The 21,330-nt window shown below is 43.4% G+C and overlaps 1 protein-coding gene across 2 annotated transcripts in view; it reads right to left on the bottom strand.

Moving 5' to 3' along the window:
• nol4la (nucleolar protein 4-like a) overlaps window positions 1-15,683 on the bottom strand; it is a 33,461-nt gene extending 17,778 nt beyond the window's left edge. For both annotated transcript variants that reach the window (XM_088408940.1, XM_088408941.1), the window contains exons 1-2: window positions 15,054-15,683; window positions 238-393 (exon numbers count right to left, since the gene is read on the bottom strand). In XM_088408940.1, coding sequence (XP_088265066.1) covers window positions 238-393; window positions 15,054-15,413 — 516 coding nt within the window. In that variant the 5' untranslated portion in view covers window positions 15,414-15,683. The remainder of the gene's footprint in view (window positions 1-237; window positions 394-15,053) is intronic.
• Between the last annotated feature and the right edge of the window lie 5,647 nt (window positions 15,684-21,330).

Below are 21,330 nucleotides of genomic sequence, written 5' to 3'. Positions count from 1 at the left end.
ATACGAACGAATAAAGTAAATGATTATAAATTTCAAAATCTTGCAAATACATGTGTTCCATACCAACAGTATGTTTTAAATATAATCGTAGGTCTCGTTAGTATGAAATCATATTACATGGGGGGTGGCACTTCTTTGGTGGCTGCCATGTTTGTTTGGACAAGAGTAATGCAGCGCCTCCTGCTGCCCGTAATGAAAAACGGTCGAATCTTGCACAGTGCAAGTGTGTCAACTCACCGCTTTGTATGTCTTCTTTTGCCCCGCGTGTTTGGGGGCCCGGCCGGGGTCAGCGCCGATCTCCACATGCATGGCATAGATGATATCAAAGAAGTCTTCCACTACAGCCACACGCTTTAGCGATGAGTTGTCCTGTGCCGAATTGCCGTCCGAACACTGAAATAAAAACAAACGCCACATGACTTGCATGCAAATACTGCAAGGGAGAGCAACATCAGACTTTTGCTTATTTCTCAGTTCGTATTTATTATTACGTGCCACTATTTGAGTAGATAGTAAATGTATATTAACACCCCTCAAACAGCTTTTAAATGCATTTCTTTCTCTGTGTTATATAAGCCCCCGATTTGCTAGTATCAGATTCAAAAAGTGACGTTTTTTTTCTTCCACAGGTGGGTGTGTCAAAAAAGTTTTGCGCAAGTCGCAAGTAAGTTTCAAGTAGAAAAATACAAGTCTAAATAAACCCTAAGTTATTGTAAAGATTTAAAAGAAAAAAAAAAACATCAAATCACCTTTCAAGAAATTTCAAGCTGTAGTGCTTTCACATAAGCAGTTTGAGAACTAGCCGATATAAAAATGCACAAACACTCAATTCTGCAGACGTCTGCAGAGCGTGTCATCTTAACATATTAACACCATACAGTGGTAAGTTGCCGTTTTTAGTTCTGGAGCATGGAAAAAAAAATCACATAAGGACCGAGTGGAGAGGGGAGGAAGGGAGGGGCAAAGACATTAAGTTGACACGAGTGACTAGATTTGATAGATGTGTTCTCTTTTCTCAAAACACTTCAGATGCAGTTCTAATGTTTATATGTACTTGTGTTATAAAGAGAATTTAATAAAGTTATTGAATGAGGATTTTTTTTTTGCCTTTTCCAGACATCTAAATGACATGCTTAAATGTACTTTTTATGTACTTTTTACTTATATAAGAGAAGGACTATATTAAATATTCCATTTGATATTGGGGGGGATGACCCTAAGGAAAAGGCTTTGTTTTTGCCATGCGATGTGTAATTGCAATTAAATAAGGTTGCACGTTATTTATTTTTTAAATTCAGGCCCTTTGACGCACATGTTTATGTTTTTCTGTTTTAAACCTGTAAGCAGTATAAACACTGAAAAAAGTAATTAACACTTGGTAATAATTGATTTAAATGCTTTTTTTTCTTTTGCTAGTGTGAAAAATGATGAAGTTTTAGATACGCTGAAACAACTTTCAGGGATGATCTTATTTACAGTCAGCATGGTGAGTGAGGGTGTGTGAAAGGGTTTCTCTTTCCTGGGGTGGGTTGCACATACGTTACACATACACATACATGCGTTGCAATACTGCTTATGCTAATTAGATGGCAGTTTAGCTGTAGCTTTTCCCAGCTGCCTTTGGGAAAGAGGTGGGGCATTACCTGGACCGGTCAGCAGCCAGCAACTCATAGGCCCATCTTATACTGTGAGGGCAAATCTATTCCTCACTCTGTGTTGCATGTGGGCTGCATGCAGACGGCCGTCGCGAGTGTTTGCCTTGCAACCGGAGAGGTCGCAAAAGCTCCCATCTCGCCGCCGTTTAAAAATAACCCGCTGAAGAGCAAGAGTCCCTCCCACCGAGCGCCACCTCTGGTAGCCGTCCTGCCTCCTGTGCCGCTGACCCTGTCGCCATAGAAACTGCTATTGCCTCTCGGGCAGGTGTGCTGGGCAAAGGGTCACGTGACGCACCGTGGAAGTGGGATCGCCAGGACAACCACCTCATGTGCTGCCCCCCCCCCCCCCTTCCCGCCCGGTTCCAATGAGACATCCCATGAAGCAGTTAACGGAAGTCATGGATGAGAAATTGAAGCGTGATGAGTTTGATTCTGAGGGGATTGCAATGATTGTTGCTTGAAAGTCCAGTGGAAAAAGTTGCGCCCCCCCACTCCCCCACCCCCCACGACATTTATCTTCTGCTGCTACCGCTTTGTGACATTTCTTGGTCCCGTGATCCGGACGGGCCATCGTGCACTGTTTTCTTACGCCCCCCACCCCCCACCCCCCACCCCCCGCGGCCCCTCCCCCCACTCCTTCTCTCTTCTTGCTCCGGCTCTCCCAAGTGCGAGGTAATGATGGTTGCCATGGCAACTAAAACCAGCTCACAGAGCGGGTTTGTTTTAATCCGGCCCGCCCCGCCTCTTGCCAGCCACTCTCCCCTGTCAGCCTGGGCTCAACCCAACGCTAATAAATGAAATCATAACAATCCGCCACATCATCATCACATCTGTAATCTAGAAAGGTATCATCACGGCAACCCGGCCCACCCCCCCACCACCTCCAGCTCGGTGCCATCATCACTCGCGCTACCGCTGCCTGGGACAATGATGTCAGGTCCATTCACGCTGGATTGAGATAATCTCATCCAAGTGTGGGGTGTGCATTGCACCCACAGCGCTGCCGCATCTCTGCTGAATTCCTCCCAAATTCTCCGAGACGCGCTCATGGGGGCGGGGGGGTCGCTTGCAAAGGAAGGGGAGGGAGGAGGGGACGCGATCGTCGGCACAGAATCAAGGCCTCCGCACTGTTTGTACAAGTTTAGCATTAAAAAAATAAAAATGGTTCCTGCTATTCATTGTTAATTTTGTTTTGTTTCACCATTAATAATAACTTCATCTGTTGATAATTTGTCCAATTAACTGAATCAGATATTTGTGAATTGCAATTCCTTCATTCAGTATCAGGACACTATTTTAAACTCCAGAAACTGCACATACTGTATGAAATGATTCGGATTCAGCTCCTGGTTTACCCCAATCATCAGAAAATTGGAAAAAATGCCCTTCTTTCTTTTCCAAAATGTAGAGTTCACAATAAGTTAGGGAGTTTGCAGGCCCACTGTATACAGTGAGAGCGTTTTGTGAAAAACACAAAATGAGGTGTGTCTATCACCCCAATACGATTGCCTCCCTATTCTAAAAATCTCTGCAGTGAAACATATACCATTTGTATGTATCTCACAACATCCATCAAATATTGTGTACTGTGTAAAAGCAGATATGCAAATGTCTTATTTTAGAGAGAACAAAAAACACACGCTCACACACTCCATTGATGAGGCACAGGCAGACAGATTTTCTTTTGTGGGGGAAAAAAAAAAGTCACGATTTTAATTGAGTACATTCAATCAATCAGTCTGTGAATGATCACATAGTCGCCCAATTCTTTTATGTCCGATGCCGATTTTTGGCAAGAAAAAGCTGATTAATTTTAAAATAAATTCTAATGAATAAACTAACATTTTTTTTCCCAATGCATCAATTACATGCGCATTTTCAGGCCCGGGACATTCCCTGCTATTTGTGCAGGTCAACTGCAAATACAGTATATTGTTTAATTAAAATAAACAATTACAAAAACTTTCCCTCTCAATTCCCAAAATACATTGCGTGACATAATGCATTCAGGTGGTATAGAAATAAATCTCATTTTTTAGATTCTTCACATTTTCCTGTGCTCATATGTATTTGTTGCAGATTTGGCGTGCTTCAGATTTCCCACATTGTGAGAAGTCCGTGAACGCCTTGCTAGCATCACCTTGAATGCGCTCAAAGCAATTGTTTTTCCTTTTCTTCGTGATGCGGCTCGAGTTCTTTTTGCGATAAATATCAGAAGTTGCACATTGTCTGCGTTCCACCAAGTTTATGGTTGTGTGTGTATCAAAAGACTACAATTAAAAGTCAAATGAAATAACTTTCTGTGTTCTCTAACCGGTGCACACTTAATTGAATTGAAAGAATTGAATGATGGAGACATCATTACTTTTATATATCTGTTTTAGTAATATTTCTGTGTGAGTGAACAAAGATGAACTCGGACGTTGATTCAGTCTGCTCGCTTCTTTTATTGAAAATAATGCCAAAATAAAGTCAGCAAACATGAGCGGTTGTTAGCTGCAACAGGCACTGGCTGCTAACAGACAACTGAGGTCCGGCCTCTAGCTTGTCCCCTTGGTGCAATGTTTCTCAAATAGTGGGGCGGGCCCCCCTGGGAGGGCGCGAGGCGACCCCAGGGAAAAGGATTTGTTTTTGCCATGTGAAGTGTTGGCAAGAAGTATTGGCATCTTTTTTTCTGGCACTTTTTTGTTGCACCTAGGTTTTTTTTCTGCTTAGACAAACTTTAACCTGCATAAATGTTGTAGTTAAAAAAAAAAAAAAGTACTTAACAGTCAGGGTGCCCTCCGCCTAGTGCCCCAAATCAGCTGGGATAGGCACCAGCAAGTCTGCGACCCTTGTAAGGATAAGCGGCTATAGATAATGGAGGGGGGGGGGGGGGGGGGGGTGCTGAAATGTTTTCTTCTCTGGGGGGGGTGCAAAATATAATTGAGAAGCACTGCAGTAATTATTGTAAGTAAGAATACGGACGATTTAAAAATGCACATTTGTGCGTCAAAAATCGGCTTATGTAGCGGATTGCTCAATCTTTCTCGAGTGGTGTCCAATAAAAAGAATAATCACATTTTTCAAGCTACCGTTCCGAGGACGCACCCCTACTTTTGGACTTCATTTATGGGAAAAAAAAGTATGTTTCACCATCATCTTTTTGCTACAGATACCCGCAGAAAGACTTGGTGAAATGTAGCGTGTGCGCATTTCAAACTCATTGCATCCTTTTAGTTCACCACTAAATGGCACTAAATGTTGCACACAACACCTTTAAATGAAAGATTGATTGCAATAATCAGTAGGATTATGGATTTTATATCTGTTTAAAAACTGCAGCCCTAACGCTATTTTATTGTTTGTGGACTACGCATATATCCTGTGACGAACAATATTTGCCACCTGTTGTGTACAGGTGCAACGACATCATCCTGGTTGGCAGCGTCTTTAGAGGATCGAAAGCGTCCAGCTTTTGAGCGTGCGTGTTTGTCGGCTCGAGCACGGTACGCATCGAGCGGCCCGAGCTCAAAGAATCTCTGTGAGCAGCTGTTGATTGCAGTAGCAGCTATTTGGTGGCATCGGCGTGCCAGCATCCCAAAATGGCAACAAGACATCAGGAAGATGCTGCAACGCTCCTTTGGCGCTCTCTTTGTAATCCCGCAAGACTTTGCTCTCCTCCCCAACCGCTGGACGACCAGCCCCCATCCTTGCCTCGCCTCGGCTCCCCGTCCCGCAACAAACCGCTCTGTTGCTAGGAGACTGGAGGGTTTGAGTCGGCCGGCCGCCCCCACCCCCGCTGGCGAGCACACGCGCATGAGTCGCTGATGGCGACCGAGGAGCGGCCCTGCACACGCGGGCAGGCGGGTCAGTGGGAGAAGGAAGAGATGACGGGAAGCAGCTGGGTCACAAAGCCAGGCAGGCCACCAGAGATGCCTGACGCCGCAAATGAGCTTCCAAGAGCCCATTTTCTACAAAAACATTTTTCGTCTTGTGATGGGAGTGCCTTGCCGTGCAAGTGTTCCTGGATGGAAGCTGTCACTTGGCTGCTATTTTGTCTTACGTGTCAAGCGAAATCAACATGAGCCGCAAACGTGCTTTTGACCCTCCCCACCTCTAGATGGCGCCAGCAAACTTCACAACTTCAATCTGTCAAGCATCAATTCGCACTGCTTCCCTTGCAGTGGATCAGTTAATGGCACTAATGTGCCCACCACTAAGCGACTTTGCCAGGTGACACCACAGAAGAAGAAAGTAGGACAACAAAATGCTGGAAGCATTTTTTTTCTGCTACTGGTACCCGAATATCAGGAAGAACCCAAGCTAAGCGCTGCAACGCGTTCATGCTTTGCAGTAACGCAGTGAGAAGGCCACCTTTAAAATAACATACAGTCTCCTTTTTTTTTCTTTCTAAAGTAGATCCCAGCAGCGTGTCGCAACATAACGACTGTCTTGACTCATCATCAATGTCAGCAACACTAACAAGTTCAAATGCTAATTATGGAAATAGAGGCACTCAAAAATACTTCATAACACTGACAACGCATTATACAATGCCTGTTGCCAATGATTAGCAACGGTTCCAACATTAGCAGCTAGCAGCGCTTGCCGCAACAAGCAACACTCGAGCACCAAAAAGTAAAAAGTAAAAGTAACCAAATGTGTTTGGTTGTCTTATGTATTCATAACTGCTCTTTACCGAACGCATTTTTACCTGGCACACTTGTTCAAAGATACATTCAAATAAATTTTGAATGTATTTGCGAACATATTTCACACGCAATTGTGGGCATAAAATTAAATCCTTACTTATTTTGTTATTTTATTTTGTACTTATATTTTTATTTAGGTTATTTTGTTGTTGTTTGTTATTTTGTTTTATTCATAAAAATGTTGACACGTCCTGTTTAATCTGCGCATTCTGCTCCTGTCATACTTAGAGGGCTTCCGTAACTATTTCCTCCTTTCCTCCTTCCCTTTGCAGTGCTGCTTGCTGAAATATAAAAACAATCAGTGTCCTGAAGAATAAACCGTGGTAAACAGTCAAGTGAATGTCTTTTTATTTTTAATCCTTTTATTTTAACATCAATGGAATTTCACAACAAAGGATATTGTAAGGAAACAGTAAGAAGCTGAAATTTCACCCAGATAGCGACAGCATGTCAAAGGTCAAAAGGTCAACATGGAATGACCACGACCACTTTTCATTTTATTTGTTTTACTTTTTCAGCAAATGATGCCTACAGTAAGTGCGTAAACTGCTTATGACCATTTGGTATTTTCCCACATAATTCCATGCTATATGTTTATGGACAAGTCGATTACCCATGGCATTAATGGAAAAAAATATGTTTTTAGCATTTAGCCTACAACTACAAACATTCAAATTTGTACATCCAAAAGGTTTAGTCCACATCGCCAGCCTCAGCACTTAAGTACTCGTGACAGATGATCAAGAAGTGCGTAAATATCAGTTAGCTAATGGACACGTAAATGACAAAAAGGCACTAAGCAGTGTGTGCACATCTGATTAATGGTGGCAGGTTAAGGTCCACATGGCATCAAATGGGGATAAGACATCATTAACCCCCACCCATCTTTTTAAATTTTATTTGATTTTTCTTACATTTTTTCCCCATCCTCCTCTCCTCTCACAAAGCCACATTAGGTGCAGTCTTGCAGTCCGTGATGAACACTCTGCGATTGTGAGTATGACGCTCATTCGAGGCAGGAGGAGCGGCGGTCCCGGGACCGACGCCTTCTGCTGATGTATGCAAATGAGCTGCACGCGCTCGCAGTCTATTTCTGACGTTTTGTCAAATTGTGTCCCGGGAAGAAAAAAGGGGGATTATGGGCGACTCGAAGACGCGTGCGAGTGTGTGAGTGTGTCTGCGGAACTCTGACTGTGTCCCACACAGGGGGTGGGTGGGGAGAGGCCCCCGGGCCAGTTAAAAATGGTGTTAATTTCTCCTCCTATGGGAAAGCAAAGAGCGGCCTCTCCATGGCAACAGAGAGGGTGCTGAAGGGAGGAAACGCCAAGAAGCCGCGCTGCGACCCCCTCTTTTGAGCACAAAGTAGCTACTGCACACATGTGCCGTCTTCGTTTGGGCACGGGTTCGCCCTACAGCGCGTTGGCCAGTTTTTCAGAGCGATACTGTGCCTTGACATACATCAACGTTGAATTCCAAGAGTAGAAAAATATTTTTTACCATTGAAACACCCCAGCATCCCAAAAACAATTTTTTTTTGCAAATATTAGAGAAAAATACCCCACCATATTAGCACTCTTCAGTAGTTTTTTTATGGGGGTGTCCCGATGTCGATTATGTGATCGGAAATCAGGCCCGATCACATCGTTTTGAACTGGGTGGAATTGATTGAGGGTGGCTCAGTGTTTACCATTACCATTGTGATGATATATATATATATATATATATATATATATATATATATATATATATATATATATATATATATATATATATATATATATATATATATATATATTTATGTGTGTGTGTTTGTGTGTGTATGTGTGTATATATACATATATACATATATACATATATATATATATATATATATATATATATATATATATATATATATATATATATATATATATATATATATATATATATATATATATATATATATATATATATATATATATATATATATATATATATATATATATATATATATGCACATACAGTGGAACCCCGGTTATGATGTCCCTGGAGTGAAATATGAAGTTTTTTTTCTTCCTCTTTGTTATGGCATTTTTCCAGGAGATAATCAAGAAATACAAAGAAGCCACAGACATGGTTACACTTGCTAGGAAAGATGGCCGTAACTAGCTCAAGTCAAGTCACTCCAAAGGTAAACAAACCTTTTTTCCTTTCTTTATTTTTTTTATTCATGATGGTATTTAATTATATACGTATTAATTATATAAGTATTAATGATATATTTAATTTTATATATATATATATATATATATATATATATATATATATATATATATATATATATATATATATATATATATATATATATATATTTCAGTTATTTTTGATCTATGTGCTTGAGTTGCTCATATCTCATGGCACGGATGCACATGTTTGACTTCACATAGCGTTTTGAGATCACACACTTTCTGAACTCTGCGCCGGTGACTTAACAAGCTTAACAACTCTGTGAGTACCGTTCAGGGCGGCGAGCATTTCGGAAGCCTGTCGAGTAAGGTAGTTTGATAAGTTCTGCTGAGCAGCTAGCTAGCAAACAAAACGTCGCAGGAGATACAAAAACAGCAGTTTATGCAAATGCACTTGAAGAATCGGGCCAGTATTCTTTGGACTCTGGCCCTTCCCCGAAAAGATGGCTTCTCAAGAGAAGCGTGGCCTAATTAATCAGATAGCAAAGATGACGTTCCCCTTCTGGGCCGATGGTGGCCGAGGTGCAAACGTCTCCAGTTGTCTTTTTGAGACCCCTCCGCCATGAGCCGGGATAATAAGCTCCAGCGCACAAAGACGTCGAGTCTTTTATTTTGTAAATTGAGGGGGACACAACGCCGCATCGCTCGCTTTCATTGTCTCCCGTCCAATCACTAAATAAGGATGAAACGCAACAAAGCCGACCAATTTTCATTAGTGATTCCTTTTGCTCATCAAAAAAGAGGGTCCATTTCACATGAAGGCTTCAAACCACAATTAACCCTTGTGCACACACTTTGCAAATTATACATATAGCATTTTTTTTTCCAAATTATGTAAATGCTTTTAAAGGCCTAATATTTAAAGTTATTTATGACAATTTTTTCTTTCAAACACTCAAATTGTTCTGTGGTATTCATTCTATCCATACATAGGTTAAACTTGTTAACACCCACAAAAAAATTGAAAAGCGGTATGATATGTCTTTGTAGCCTGTGGAGTGATGATGACACTTTTAGACATAGTCATTAACTGGTCTCTACCACCACCTACTGTCTTGAAGTGAAACACAAGTCAATTTTCTGTTTGCTGACATAGTTTGACCACCACGCAACGGAATGTTGCAAAAATCGAAGGAAAATCAATGTCATAAATCCGATTAAAAATGCATTTCAAAAATTGTATTTATAATGGTTTTATGTGGTCCAAAATGTGGACAATGATTATTTTTGTATACAAAGTCTCGCATGTCCAGCTGCAATCACATAGAAATGTCAGAATCATTGCATTTTGAAATTTTATGTTTTAATCATGTGCTAGAAATTTGAGCTCGTTTTTCCAATTGATTCCAGTTGATTCTTTTAGGATATCATAAGAAATCAAAAGAATTTTCATAATTTGTAACATGAACCCACAAGGGTTAAAGGTCATTCTGCTTAATTTGCTATCTGACTGCAAAAAAAAAAAATTCCCCCAAAACTACCATTTGCGTCATTTGTATATCATTCCACCAATAAAGTTAAAGCCATACTCCACTGAATGGTCATTTTGAAAATCAATGAATTGGACTGATTGGTGTTTCCTCCCCGTAACGCAGTTTGCCTTACGTGAGTTTATCCACAACACGGCCACGGAAATCCGCCATGATGCTCATCGCCGGTAGTTATGGTTTTCGGTTGACATGGCAACTAAAAGCAACAGCTCGCAACATTTTTCTTAATAACCTCCAGCGCACAGCTCACGTGAAGGCAAATGTGCAAATGATTTTTCGGCATCCTCGCTGCCTGCTTTGACGGGATGCAATTTTGCAACGCGTCTTTGGCGCCTGGCCTACCCCTCCACCCCACCCCACCCCCACTCCCTAATCAGGATATAATGGGAGCTAAACGAGGTTGCTTCTCCACACTGGGAGCCGCCAGGAGAAGTGCGCAGAAAGAGGGCGAGACAAGACGGCCACAGCCGAGACGGGCGAGGGGAAAAAAGAAGAAGGCGGCCGATTCAGAGACAGAAGCCTGTTGACGGAGAGCTTACATGGCCACTGTGCGCCCGGCCGGCCGGCCGGCCGGCCAGCCGGCAACCATTGTCCCATGGCACACTGAAGCTGCCTTGTGCGCTGGCCGCACGCACACAACAGGCCTCCTCTGTGCGCGCATCGGCAATCTGTCCCCGCCCCCACCCGGGCATCCTCCCGTCATTCGCACAAACTTGGCACGGTCCGGGAGCAGCTGCGGCGGGGCGTCCGGAGGCCCCCACCCGCATACCCACGTCCCCGCTTGGGTGAGGCCGTGACCGTTAACAACGGGCGTACTTAACCTGTAGAGGGCCTTGAGATCTTCAGATTACCCACAATGCACTGCCGGCGCCCATTTTGGTTACAAAACAGCATTTTTTATTGTTCGAAAAGCAAGATTGAAATGCCTTCTACGTGTGTCATTGTTGCTTGTAATAGTTGGGTGGAAAATGTTAGTTCCCACTTCTGAAAATCATTATAAACCAACGATTTGACGTAGGGAAGTGGTTTTCATCCTTTTATTTTCATGGATGATGTTTTTTTTTTTTGTTTTTTTTTTTTTTTTTACCATGACATCCAGCAACCTATCAAGGCATACACTGTCCTGAAAGTTACTGAAAGACAATCGGTAAGACAAGATGTTGAATCGTGTTCCAATTCATTTGCTTTCGATTTGAAAAGTAAAATAAACTGTTTTTCTCAAGCCATAAAAAGAATTACATTACATTTGTTTTAATCTCACACACCATTTGAGAACTGATTTTTTTAAACAACAGCTGCAAATAAGTCATATCAAGCTAATGAACAGATTTTACAAAATAAATGTAGCAAGGTATGTCTTTACTGTTATTGATCCAATGATATGAGGTTTTGCAAAAGAGTCACTAAAACAAATTTGGAAAAAGTTGTTTCATGTTCCAATTCATTTGCTCTTAACTTGAAAAGGAATATAAACTGTTGTTTCTCGTGTCCATGTTATTATTTTTCATACAAGGAGAGAAGTTCACAACAACCAAGAGTGTTCTTTGTGTGCCGTTTGAAGGTTCATCAGTCATGATTGCATTTGGCTAGCGGACGCTTGTTGTTTAATGAATTGTTTTGATGACAGTTTTGTATGGAGCAGTGTCTTGGAATGACACATTTTAAGTAAAACGTAGGACGCGCTTGAGTCAGGCTTTTCCGTCCTGTCTCCCTCTGTTGGTCATTGTCTTTGTATGTTTCTGGGACAGTTCAAGCCTGTTTTTTTTTGCCTTGTACTTGTGCAAGTGGAGAGACAATAAAGAAACCTTGTAAACCTTGTTTTGCCTCATAATCATAGAAGTGGTTGTAAAGTTCCTGTAATCTTATTTGCCCCATGCAGCATACCGGCGTTTGCAAGAGAAAGGTGACGCAGCCCTCCACTATGGTCAACTGCATGGGGTTGTGGGATATTCTTTCTCTCGCAAACACACACTTGTTAATAAAAGTTGAATGAATGGAGCAATGACTGAAAACTGTTATGCTACGACACCACATCAGGTGAGCCACAGGAAATGACCCCAATTCATAGATCATAGTTGCATATATATTTTCACGCCGCAGATTTCACTGCACACCTGAACACACACATTAGCTGTTTGGACAACACTGATGGCACCAAATAATAATGCAATCAATCACATAGGCGCATGTTTCTAGCACCTAATTATAAGACATTATATCATGGGAGGGGGTTCTTGGCTTCTTCGAGAGCACAGTGCTGATATTTGTCCTTGACCATCATTTTTACTTGCTGTTTCTTGTATAGTACTAAAGTTAGGTGTATTGTCATTTTATTTGGATACTTTTTTTTTTTTTTTAAGACAGGGCTGCAGGAGCTCTTGGCCTCATCTAGGAATTCGCAACGTCATTTGTCCAAACTTTATTTATTTATGATAAATCAGACAGCGGTGCTTTCAAAGAAGAGTGACTCCACTTAGTTTTACTGTTTGAATAGCTTGAGATGACTTTTGACAAGAGTGCTTTGAGTTACAAGCATGGTCTCATATCTCAATGCACCACTTTGTTACACATCATCCCGTATTTGCATTGTTTTGGACAGTATTTAAAAAAAAAAAAAAAGAATTTGAAGTTGTTGTTTTAATGTTACATAAATATATACTATTACTTTATTGGTCGGGCCCGACTTGGGAATAGATTTTCCTCCATTTGACCTGCAAACTTAAGCGACTTTGACACCCCTGTTCTAACTGTTTGTCCAAAGGTTTAGAGCTAACTATTAGTGGTTAAACCTGTCCAGTAATTTGAGTACCTAAAAAAAAAAACCCTTGAAACATTTTTCCCCCCTTTTTTCCCAGGCTAAAGGCAGCAACAAGTGTTCACACTATACATGTCAGTAAGGTGGTGAGAATGCCAACTTCAAAATAAACCTACCTTTACAAATAAAATACAGACATGAATGCTTTGCGAGACTTTTATAGTAATTCGCAGGAGCATGTCACGGCGTAACAGCTGACGTGACTCACCCCCCCAGCAACAACACTACATTGTCCTGAAATCAGAATCAATTGCTAATGCTTACGCTAATTAAGGATACATTTAAAAAAGGACTATTACACCGACATTGTATAATATGGCACTTCTGCGGTTTTTTCGTCACTTAGTTTCATTAACTTTATGAAAAGATATTTCTCTAGAATCTCTAAATAACATTTTTTTCTATAGCTGCAACTCTACATACCCATGAGGAATTGTGACGTCGATATAATGTCATGAGATCAACCCCTATGCCAGTGATGTATAGTGACAAGCACAACATCCGAATGCCCGTCCGTCCACTAGAGGGCAAAATGAGCAAATGTGTTCAGTACAGTTTTTGGGGCATTTTGGTTTGGAATTTTTTTTCTCTCTCTCCAATGTGAAACTGGTGCCTGAGGCAAATAGAGGTTAGGAGACACTATGTGAGATTTGCCCCAGTCAACCTTTCTGAGCAGAAAGCTGCACACAAAGGACAACTGCTGCTTTCCACCTGCCCTCGTGTCTGTGGGGGAACATAATACGGCCAGGGACGAGATTAGTCGCAGCATTCATCGTGATGACTCGCCGGCCCCACGTGGATGGAAAGTGTGCATTCACACAGGTGGGGCACCTGTGGACCACTCCTACACAAGCAACACCTTTGCTAACGCCCCAATCTCTTTGTTGACAAAATGTTCATTCCCAGAAGACGCATTTAAAATGAAAGCAGGCCTGCATTTCCATGCCTATTTCGCACTTGTATGAGCGCATACTGTACATGAAACGGCTCCCGGACCTCTAGGCCGGGAGCTGCAGCGGGACATGCGATGACCTGACCTTTCCTTCGCCACGTCACGTCATCAGGCGCCAGCAAGGATCAACTACATGTACCGTATTACATGTGTGTGTGAGTGTGCCTCTCAGGCCCTTTTGTTTCAGTAGTAGCTAGCGTATGGGCAGCAGCCCCCCCACCACCACCACCACACACACACACACACACACACACACACACACACACGCCACTCTTGAGCGTCCTGCGACATATACGACTTTGTGTGTTGTCGACAAGCAAATGCGGTGCCGGTGAAGCACACAGGTGTTGCCGGAGCAACGCGTGGAGTGGTTCCGCATCATGCTCGGCCAACACAATGAAAAGTCACTCTCGGCCGACGCGCATGCACACGCTCACATTTGACACAAAAAAGAAAACAGAAACATGCTCATCACTGGGCTGACATGGGATAGCGAGGGTGCTGTGGTTAGAGCTTCCATCCTCAATCAGCAGGTGACCCTCCTCCCCCCATCCCCCGCCCCTTCTAAAAGCCAGGGGCGTAGCCAGAAATTTTTCTGTAAGGTGGCTGGGGTGATCCCACCAAACTCATACGCTTGTTGGGTTGGGGAGGAGGGGGGGGGGTGTTCTGGGGCTGTACAGGCATGTGTCCATTCATCAATCTTAATCGAACCTTTCAGAAAATGAAATTATGAAATGTGGTTAATTAACAGCAGATACCAAAGGGTTTTAGAGTATATTTTAAAAAGCCCCCCCCCCCCTAAAAAAAATACATCACAGATATCAAAATTGCCCCCAAGATGTGGGGGTGGTTAGAGAGTGACGAGGGGTGGCCACCCTCTAGCTCTGCCCCTGCTGAAGGGGCACCCACGCGAGTCCAAACATGCGGGTCGTCCGGCGCAAGAGTGTATCGTGAGGCGGCAGGCGGGCACAATGTGAGTGTTAGTGTTGCTGCACAACAGCCTCGCCGGCGGCAGGCAGCGGCGTTGCCATGGCAGCAGGGATGAGAGTGCACGGGGCCGCTCGGCCTGCCTGCCTGCCTGCCTGGGATGAGCACGCACGGACAAAGTGAAGGTGGCCCAATGTTGGCGTTTTTCGCTCGGGAGACGAAGACAAGTTGCAGACGGCGACGGGACAGCAGGCACACGCACGCACGCACTCGCACGCGCAGGCGCAGACTTTACCGTTGACTTGACCGGGACGTAGAGCACGGGCTTCCCCGGAGCTCCTTTCTTGTTGTGCTCCCCTAAAACGTTGGTCCCCACCTGAAATCCCTTGGACTTGACCCAGAACTTGAATTTGGCGTTGATATGGCTGTTGTCCACGTAGACTCCGTCCGAGTCGTCGCTGTGCAACAGGGTCTGCATGATTTTGTTGTATTTCCGGCGGGTGACGGTCTTTGTTTTGCCCGAGTCGCCGTAAGTGCGGAGGCACCAGTCCTGAAATTCGCCGAACATCTCCGCCTCCTGCAGCGCTTGCACGGGACTCCGGCTCCGGCTCCTTTTGGGCGCCTCCGCGCACGCCGCCGCCTTCTTGCTCGCCATCGCTCCCCCTTCCCTTGGCGCTCCCCCTTCTCGCCCTCGCTCTCTCTCCTCTTCCACGTCGCCCGGCTAATAAAGAGCACACTTGAGCGGCGTCCTCTTCTTCCTCCTCCTCCCCCCTCCCGCCCCGCTGCCGCCGTCCCACGTCCGACGCGACTCGGTTCGGCTTCCGGGACGCGGTTCGGATGCGCCTGAGTGACCCGGGGGGGGGGACGAATGGACCACAGCACACCTGTTTGCAGCGGCTGTCCCGACCGACCGCAGCGGTGATGAAATGTCACTTCCTCAAATCATGAGCCGAGGAGGAGAGAGCCGAGGGGGAAGGAGGGGAGGAGGGACGAGGGAGGGAGGGGGCCCGGCTGGTTGGGGGAAGGGGGGACGTCCTGCACCGGGGAGCCCATCTCCCACCTGTGCGTAAAACCGTATTCTTCCTCCTTTTCTTGGGCTCGGAGACAAAAGAAAGCAGACGTCGCTTTCACTTTCTATCGACCTACTTCCGACTGGGGGGGTGGGGGGGGGGGTGGAAGGGGGCGTCGTGCGCCTATCTCCCGCTTCTCTTCACACCTGTTTGAATGGTATCCATCCTCCAGCGAAGCTCGCAAATGTGCGCAAACACAATCCGTGCAAGGCGCTCATCCACGATGTCCGACCAACGGGCAACGACACTTTGCTATGAGGAAAAAAAAAAAAAAGATTTAACCATCCCGTTGTGCAACAAAGCGGGGGTGCGGGACTTCTTTGTTTGATTGCAATATGGCCCTTTGCGATTCAAAGAGGAACAAGAAGTGAAAGAAAAGCTGCTGCATTTCTGACTTGAACTTCATCTTCCTGTCTGCGCCAAGCTCATGAAAGTAACAATGTCCCATGTCAGAACGACAACACTTTCCTTTTTTTTTCTTTTGACACCTGCATGGGGGATGTTGCTGGTTGCATCCAATTTGTCCCGTTGTGCTACAAGGCACCCTTTGTTCCATTGCATTTCAGTACAGGGCTCCTTCAAATGCAACTTTTGCAATTCAAACAGCAACACAAGAAATCGCAAAGGGTTATTCTTCAAATTCACAAGATTGCAACATCTGCGTATGCAAAAAAAAGAAGAAAAAAGATCCTCATTCTATATAAGTCACTTTCACTTTCAGAGGTAGGGGAAAAAAACTTCTTTGGTTGGACTAACGTTTTCTTTTATGTCATTTATTATTTTGCGCATTTTTTTTTACTCATTGCCAACAAATTGAAATGTAACGCAAATGCGAGTAAACGCATTGCTCGATTCATTGTTGGTTGAATGGGCAAAACTAAAAACTGTCTGGCAAAGTCAGCATATGAACTGCAAATAACTGTCATTTTAATATCATGGGATCAATAACAGTAAAGCCATACCTGACTACATTTTATTTTGGAAAATATATTTACTTGCCTGATAGGAATTTTAACCAAATGCTATTTAAAACAATGGTTTGCAGATGGCAGGATGTGAAGACTCGCAGGGCACGTGAGATTTTAACATGGGTTTCAGGTAAACGTTATTCTAATTTCCATGAGGAAAAAATGGTTTATTTTTCTTTTCAAATTAAGAGAAAATGAACTGGAACATGACTCATCTTATTGCTCAATTTTAGTGACTTTTTTTAAACATATGTTTAATACAGATGACATTGTCATTAGCGATGCAATTTCCCAGAAATCCAACAGATAATGGACCATATATTGTATTTTTTTTTTTTTTTGTCCAAAATTGCTTTGTGCTGGTTAGAGTTTACTTGGTGGACAAAAAATATTTAACAGTAAAACAAAGGTCAAGAACCACTGGCTGGACATTTTATGGCCATTATTATGGCCATCATCCATAACTTCTAAAAAAATTGGACATCGTCTGCGTAGTTTTATACATTAAACTAAGGCGACGTTAAGAAAAGTGGCCATTTTTGGAAAAAAAGAGATATTGGAAAGTAAACCATATTTGAGGTTATATCGTCGTTCGTCCAGTTTGTGTATGACTCCCCCCTGGCCTGTGCATTCCAGCTAGGCCCAAACTGGCTGGCGGCGGCGGCGCTGACTGCTGCTGTTGCCATGACAGCAGCTCAGCAGAGTCTCCGGCCGTGCAAAGGCTGAGTGGGATGGCCCGTCCTCGCAGCGCCATCCGCGCCCGCAAAATGGAACAGCTGAAAAAAAGCCCCACCCTGGACGATACAACCTTCGGCATACATCAAGTGCGCCATGAGTGCCTTTGTGTATGTGATGATTTGCCCAAGCCTGCGCCAACCATTTCATTCTATTTCGTCATTTGGTCTGTAGGAGTCTGTTTTTTTTGGGGGGGGGGGGGGGGGGGGGGGGCTGGACTGGCCTGGTCCAATAGGTTCCACATGCCTCGCAAGGGAGTGGATTCCCTCCCATCCGACATTATTCCAGCTGTGTTGGGCTAATCTGCAATTATTTGGGCCCAGAGTGTGTGCTGAAGAGGCAAACGGCAACTCAACAGCCACAAGAAACACACGTGGACCACGTTTGGGTTCAGACAAACATTTGGTGAATCCTACTTTTGTTTTTTAAAATTCTCTACACGGCCAATAAATGGTGCTGCGGTGCTATCTACCGAAAGACTGCTCACAATTATGCGGGTTTTGCTGCTCTCGTCAACGCAAACAAAGCAGACGAGACTAGGCTAAAACATGTGTTAAAGCGGCGGCCATGTTGGCAGTCGCCATGTTCCCATTGAACTCAATGCAAAAACATACATGGCGGCCATTTTAGGCAATGGTTGTTCGTCAGCTCTCCACCAATATCCATCCATCCATTTTCTAGAGCTCCTTATCCTCACAATGGTCGCGGGCTTGCTGGTGCCTATCCCAGCTGACATCAGGCAGTAGACGGGGTACACCCTAACCTGGTTGCCAACCAATTTCAGGGCACACCGCGATGAACAACCATTCACACACCCAATCACAACTTATGACAATTTGGTGTGTCCAATACACCTGCCACGCTTGTTTTTGGAGCGTGGGAGGAAGTCGGATTGCCCAGAGAATCCACGAGGGCTCGGAGAGAACAGGCAAACTCCACATGGGACGGTCGGACCCGGCTGGAATTGGATCCTTGGTCCTTTAAATGTGATGCGGACGTGCTAACCACTGCTCCATCGAGCCAGACTCAGCATCAATATAATAAATTTAGTTCTCATCTTTTGCAATGATATCACTTTAGTAAACACCATAAGAATGACAATGACAGACAGAGTCTCACTCGCTGAAAGAAAAAAATGAATGACCAAAAAAATGAAAAAAATGACCAAAGCAGGATAGACACATTTACAGAGCAGTAAATGGGACGAGATTTTTTTGTTAGTTTTTTTTCTAGTTTGTTGGCCCAGAAGTACAATGAGACATGGGGAGGATGCTCTGCCTATCAAGCCACCGTATTCTAGTACAACAGCCAAACATTGTGAAAAAGCCAGCCAATTCTTCAAAATAAACTGTAGCATAGCGAGTAATTTATGACACGAACGGCCTGGAAGGAAGCTCACAACAATGGTCTACTACTTGATAATTTGTACCTCCCAGAGTGAGGGACTTCCGATATAAACGATACTGTTTCCTTTTTTCTCATGTAGTACGATGTCATGCGTGCGACCCTTGCTCTAAGCGAATCATTAACCGATATGATTGTTGATCAATCCGCTAATTGATTAGTTGTTGCTTGATTGAGACACAGAAGGCATGAACGCGTATCGAGCGTCTATAAAATCTCAATCTGTCCGCACAGCCGAGCGCAAGGCGGGCCGGTCACCAGCCGGGTTTTCATTCTGTTGTGCGAGGCCCGCCGGGGGCGCCGGGCACGCACGGCGGGAGGCCGTGCGACCGGCGAGCCGGGGGTCTAGGCCCGGCCGGCTGGACGACAGGCCGTCGGGAGATGACGGAATGGTCACGGTCGTCATGGAAACACAAACGGCCCGGCAAATCACGGCAAGTGGTAACCAAGTAACAGGAAACAGGAGCGCACAGGGTGAGGAGTCTGGTTAATCATGAAGAAAGGGTGGCCAGCGCAGGGAAAACACACGGAACAGAGCGTGGTCTCCGCGTTAAACAGTGCAACTCAGAGAGTGTGTGCATGTGTGTAAGAAGTCTGAATCCATCAAAAGTGCTTTCTTGTTCATATACTCTCTTGTAAGGCTATGGCTATTGAATATTTTGGCATTTGAAAGGACTTCTGAAAATTCGATCTCATCAATTATTCAGATAAATATAAGAAATCCGAAGGTAATTTCGAACAAAGAAAAAAAGAAACAACCAGTGAATTTTTGTGCTTGTCTTCTCATTTAGCCAAAATTAGGAGGAAGCGAGCAGTACTTTTTTTTTTAATGTGAAACAGTCACAACACCACAATGTTTTCAGTGCATTGTGAGCGGTCCTGTCTGAAGCTAGACATAATAATATAGTGTTTCTAAGAGAACCTGTAGACGTTGCACTGGGTCATTCGAGCCATGAATGCACAGGCGCCAGCAGTTGTTTGGAGGGTAATAATAATTGGAGCCTTCATGTTTCAATTCACTTACTCTTAATTTGAAAAGAAAGTGTTTCTGTCGCTGCATTAAATTAGTGAACGACTTTAGAAACCTTGCAAAAATCTCACATACTGCCTTGCAGCGCCTTAACGTACCTCCATTTGAGAACCGCAGATTTAGATGACCGTCCCTCACATGTGAACTCGCAGATGTAGGAAATCCAGCTGCCTTGTATGTCAACGTGGTCAAGCGCATATGTAGTTTTTTACTGCCCTCTGCAGGTAAAAATTATACATTCTCTTTTGGTACAGTTGAATGCAGCGCTTCCCAATTTGAGTTGTATCTTAAATGTAAAATTCCATCAGGCTCCAAACGTAATCAAAAAAGCAAATAGAAATGAATAAATAAATAGAAATTCAACTGTGAAAGTGAATGTAAGTTATTTTATTCTGTCCAGCTATTTTTTTCCGGACCATTCAAGGGGGGCCCGAGCAAGCCCACGCCTACGAGGAATGCGCGCGCATGCGCATAAGTGATCCCAAGTGGTTTAACTGCTGCTCTCTCAGGCGTTATCTCCAACATCTGCTTGGAACACAATCAAAAAGTTTAAACCCGGTAGTAACGATGGTCACCAACCCTAGTGTTCTGTCGGATGTGGAAATATATCATTCGTCTTAAAAAAAAAAAGGTGGTTAACTTTCTGCACTTATTCAGTTAAATTCATTATTTAAGAATAAGTCTGTTATTGTGGCAAGATCTTGTTTTTTGCCTTCTTGAAATGTGGTCGTATTTCAACCCCCAAGGTATCTCCATGAATATTTTACTCAGAAAATACAGAAGCTAAATTGTGTAACATCATCGGATTTATTTCTGGCTGGCGTACCCTAAAATTGAGTCATTAATGACACCCGTACAAAACTTGTCCTAAGAGCAAATAAAATAATAAATAAATTAAATAATATCTTTTAAAAAAAAACTTCAGAATAGTTTTAAAATACTAAATAAGTCTGGACGACCCTCTAAAATGACATGTTCTCTTGTCCCACACCCTGCAATAGCCAAATTGGGTCAAAATGGAAATTAAAATCCATTCGTTTCATTAGTTTTGCAAATGTGGGGACATTTGTGTAAATCAAAATAAATGTCAGATAATAATTTTTCGTGGAACGTGTGTCCCACAACATGCCTGCAATCATGTCACCTTTTTAGCATGGTAGAAGATGAAAACAGTGAATCAAGTATAAACTGGATCTAACATTTTCAAACAATTTTCCAAAAGAATGGGTAGAGCAATGCTCTCTTCTATTTTTCAATACAATATTTAGCCTTACTTAAATGTCTTTTTTACCTGATGGAACCCTGTTACGCATATAATCAAACTAAGACAAAAATTATTGTTGTTCTTAGATTTACAAAAGTAGG

Source organism: Hippichthys cyanospilos, chromosome 2 (genome assembly GCF_059441005.1).
Source record: "Hippichthys cyanospilos isolate Australia breed blue-spotted pipefish chromosome 2, RoL_Hcya_1.0, whole genome shotgun sequence".
Taxonomy (NCBI): domain Eukaryota; kingdom Metazoa; phylum Chordata; class Actinopteri; order Syngnathiformes; family Syngnathidae; genus Hippichthys; species Hippichthys cyanospilos.
The sequence above is the reverse complement of the archived record's forward strand: the minus strand, read 5'-3'. Positions and strand labels throughout refer to the sequence as shown.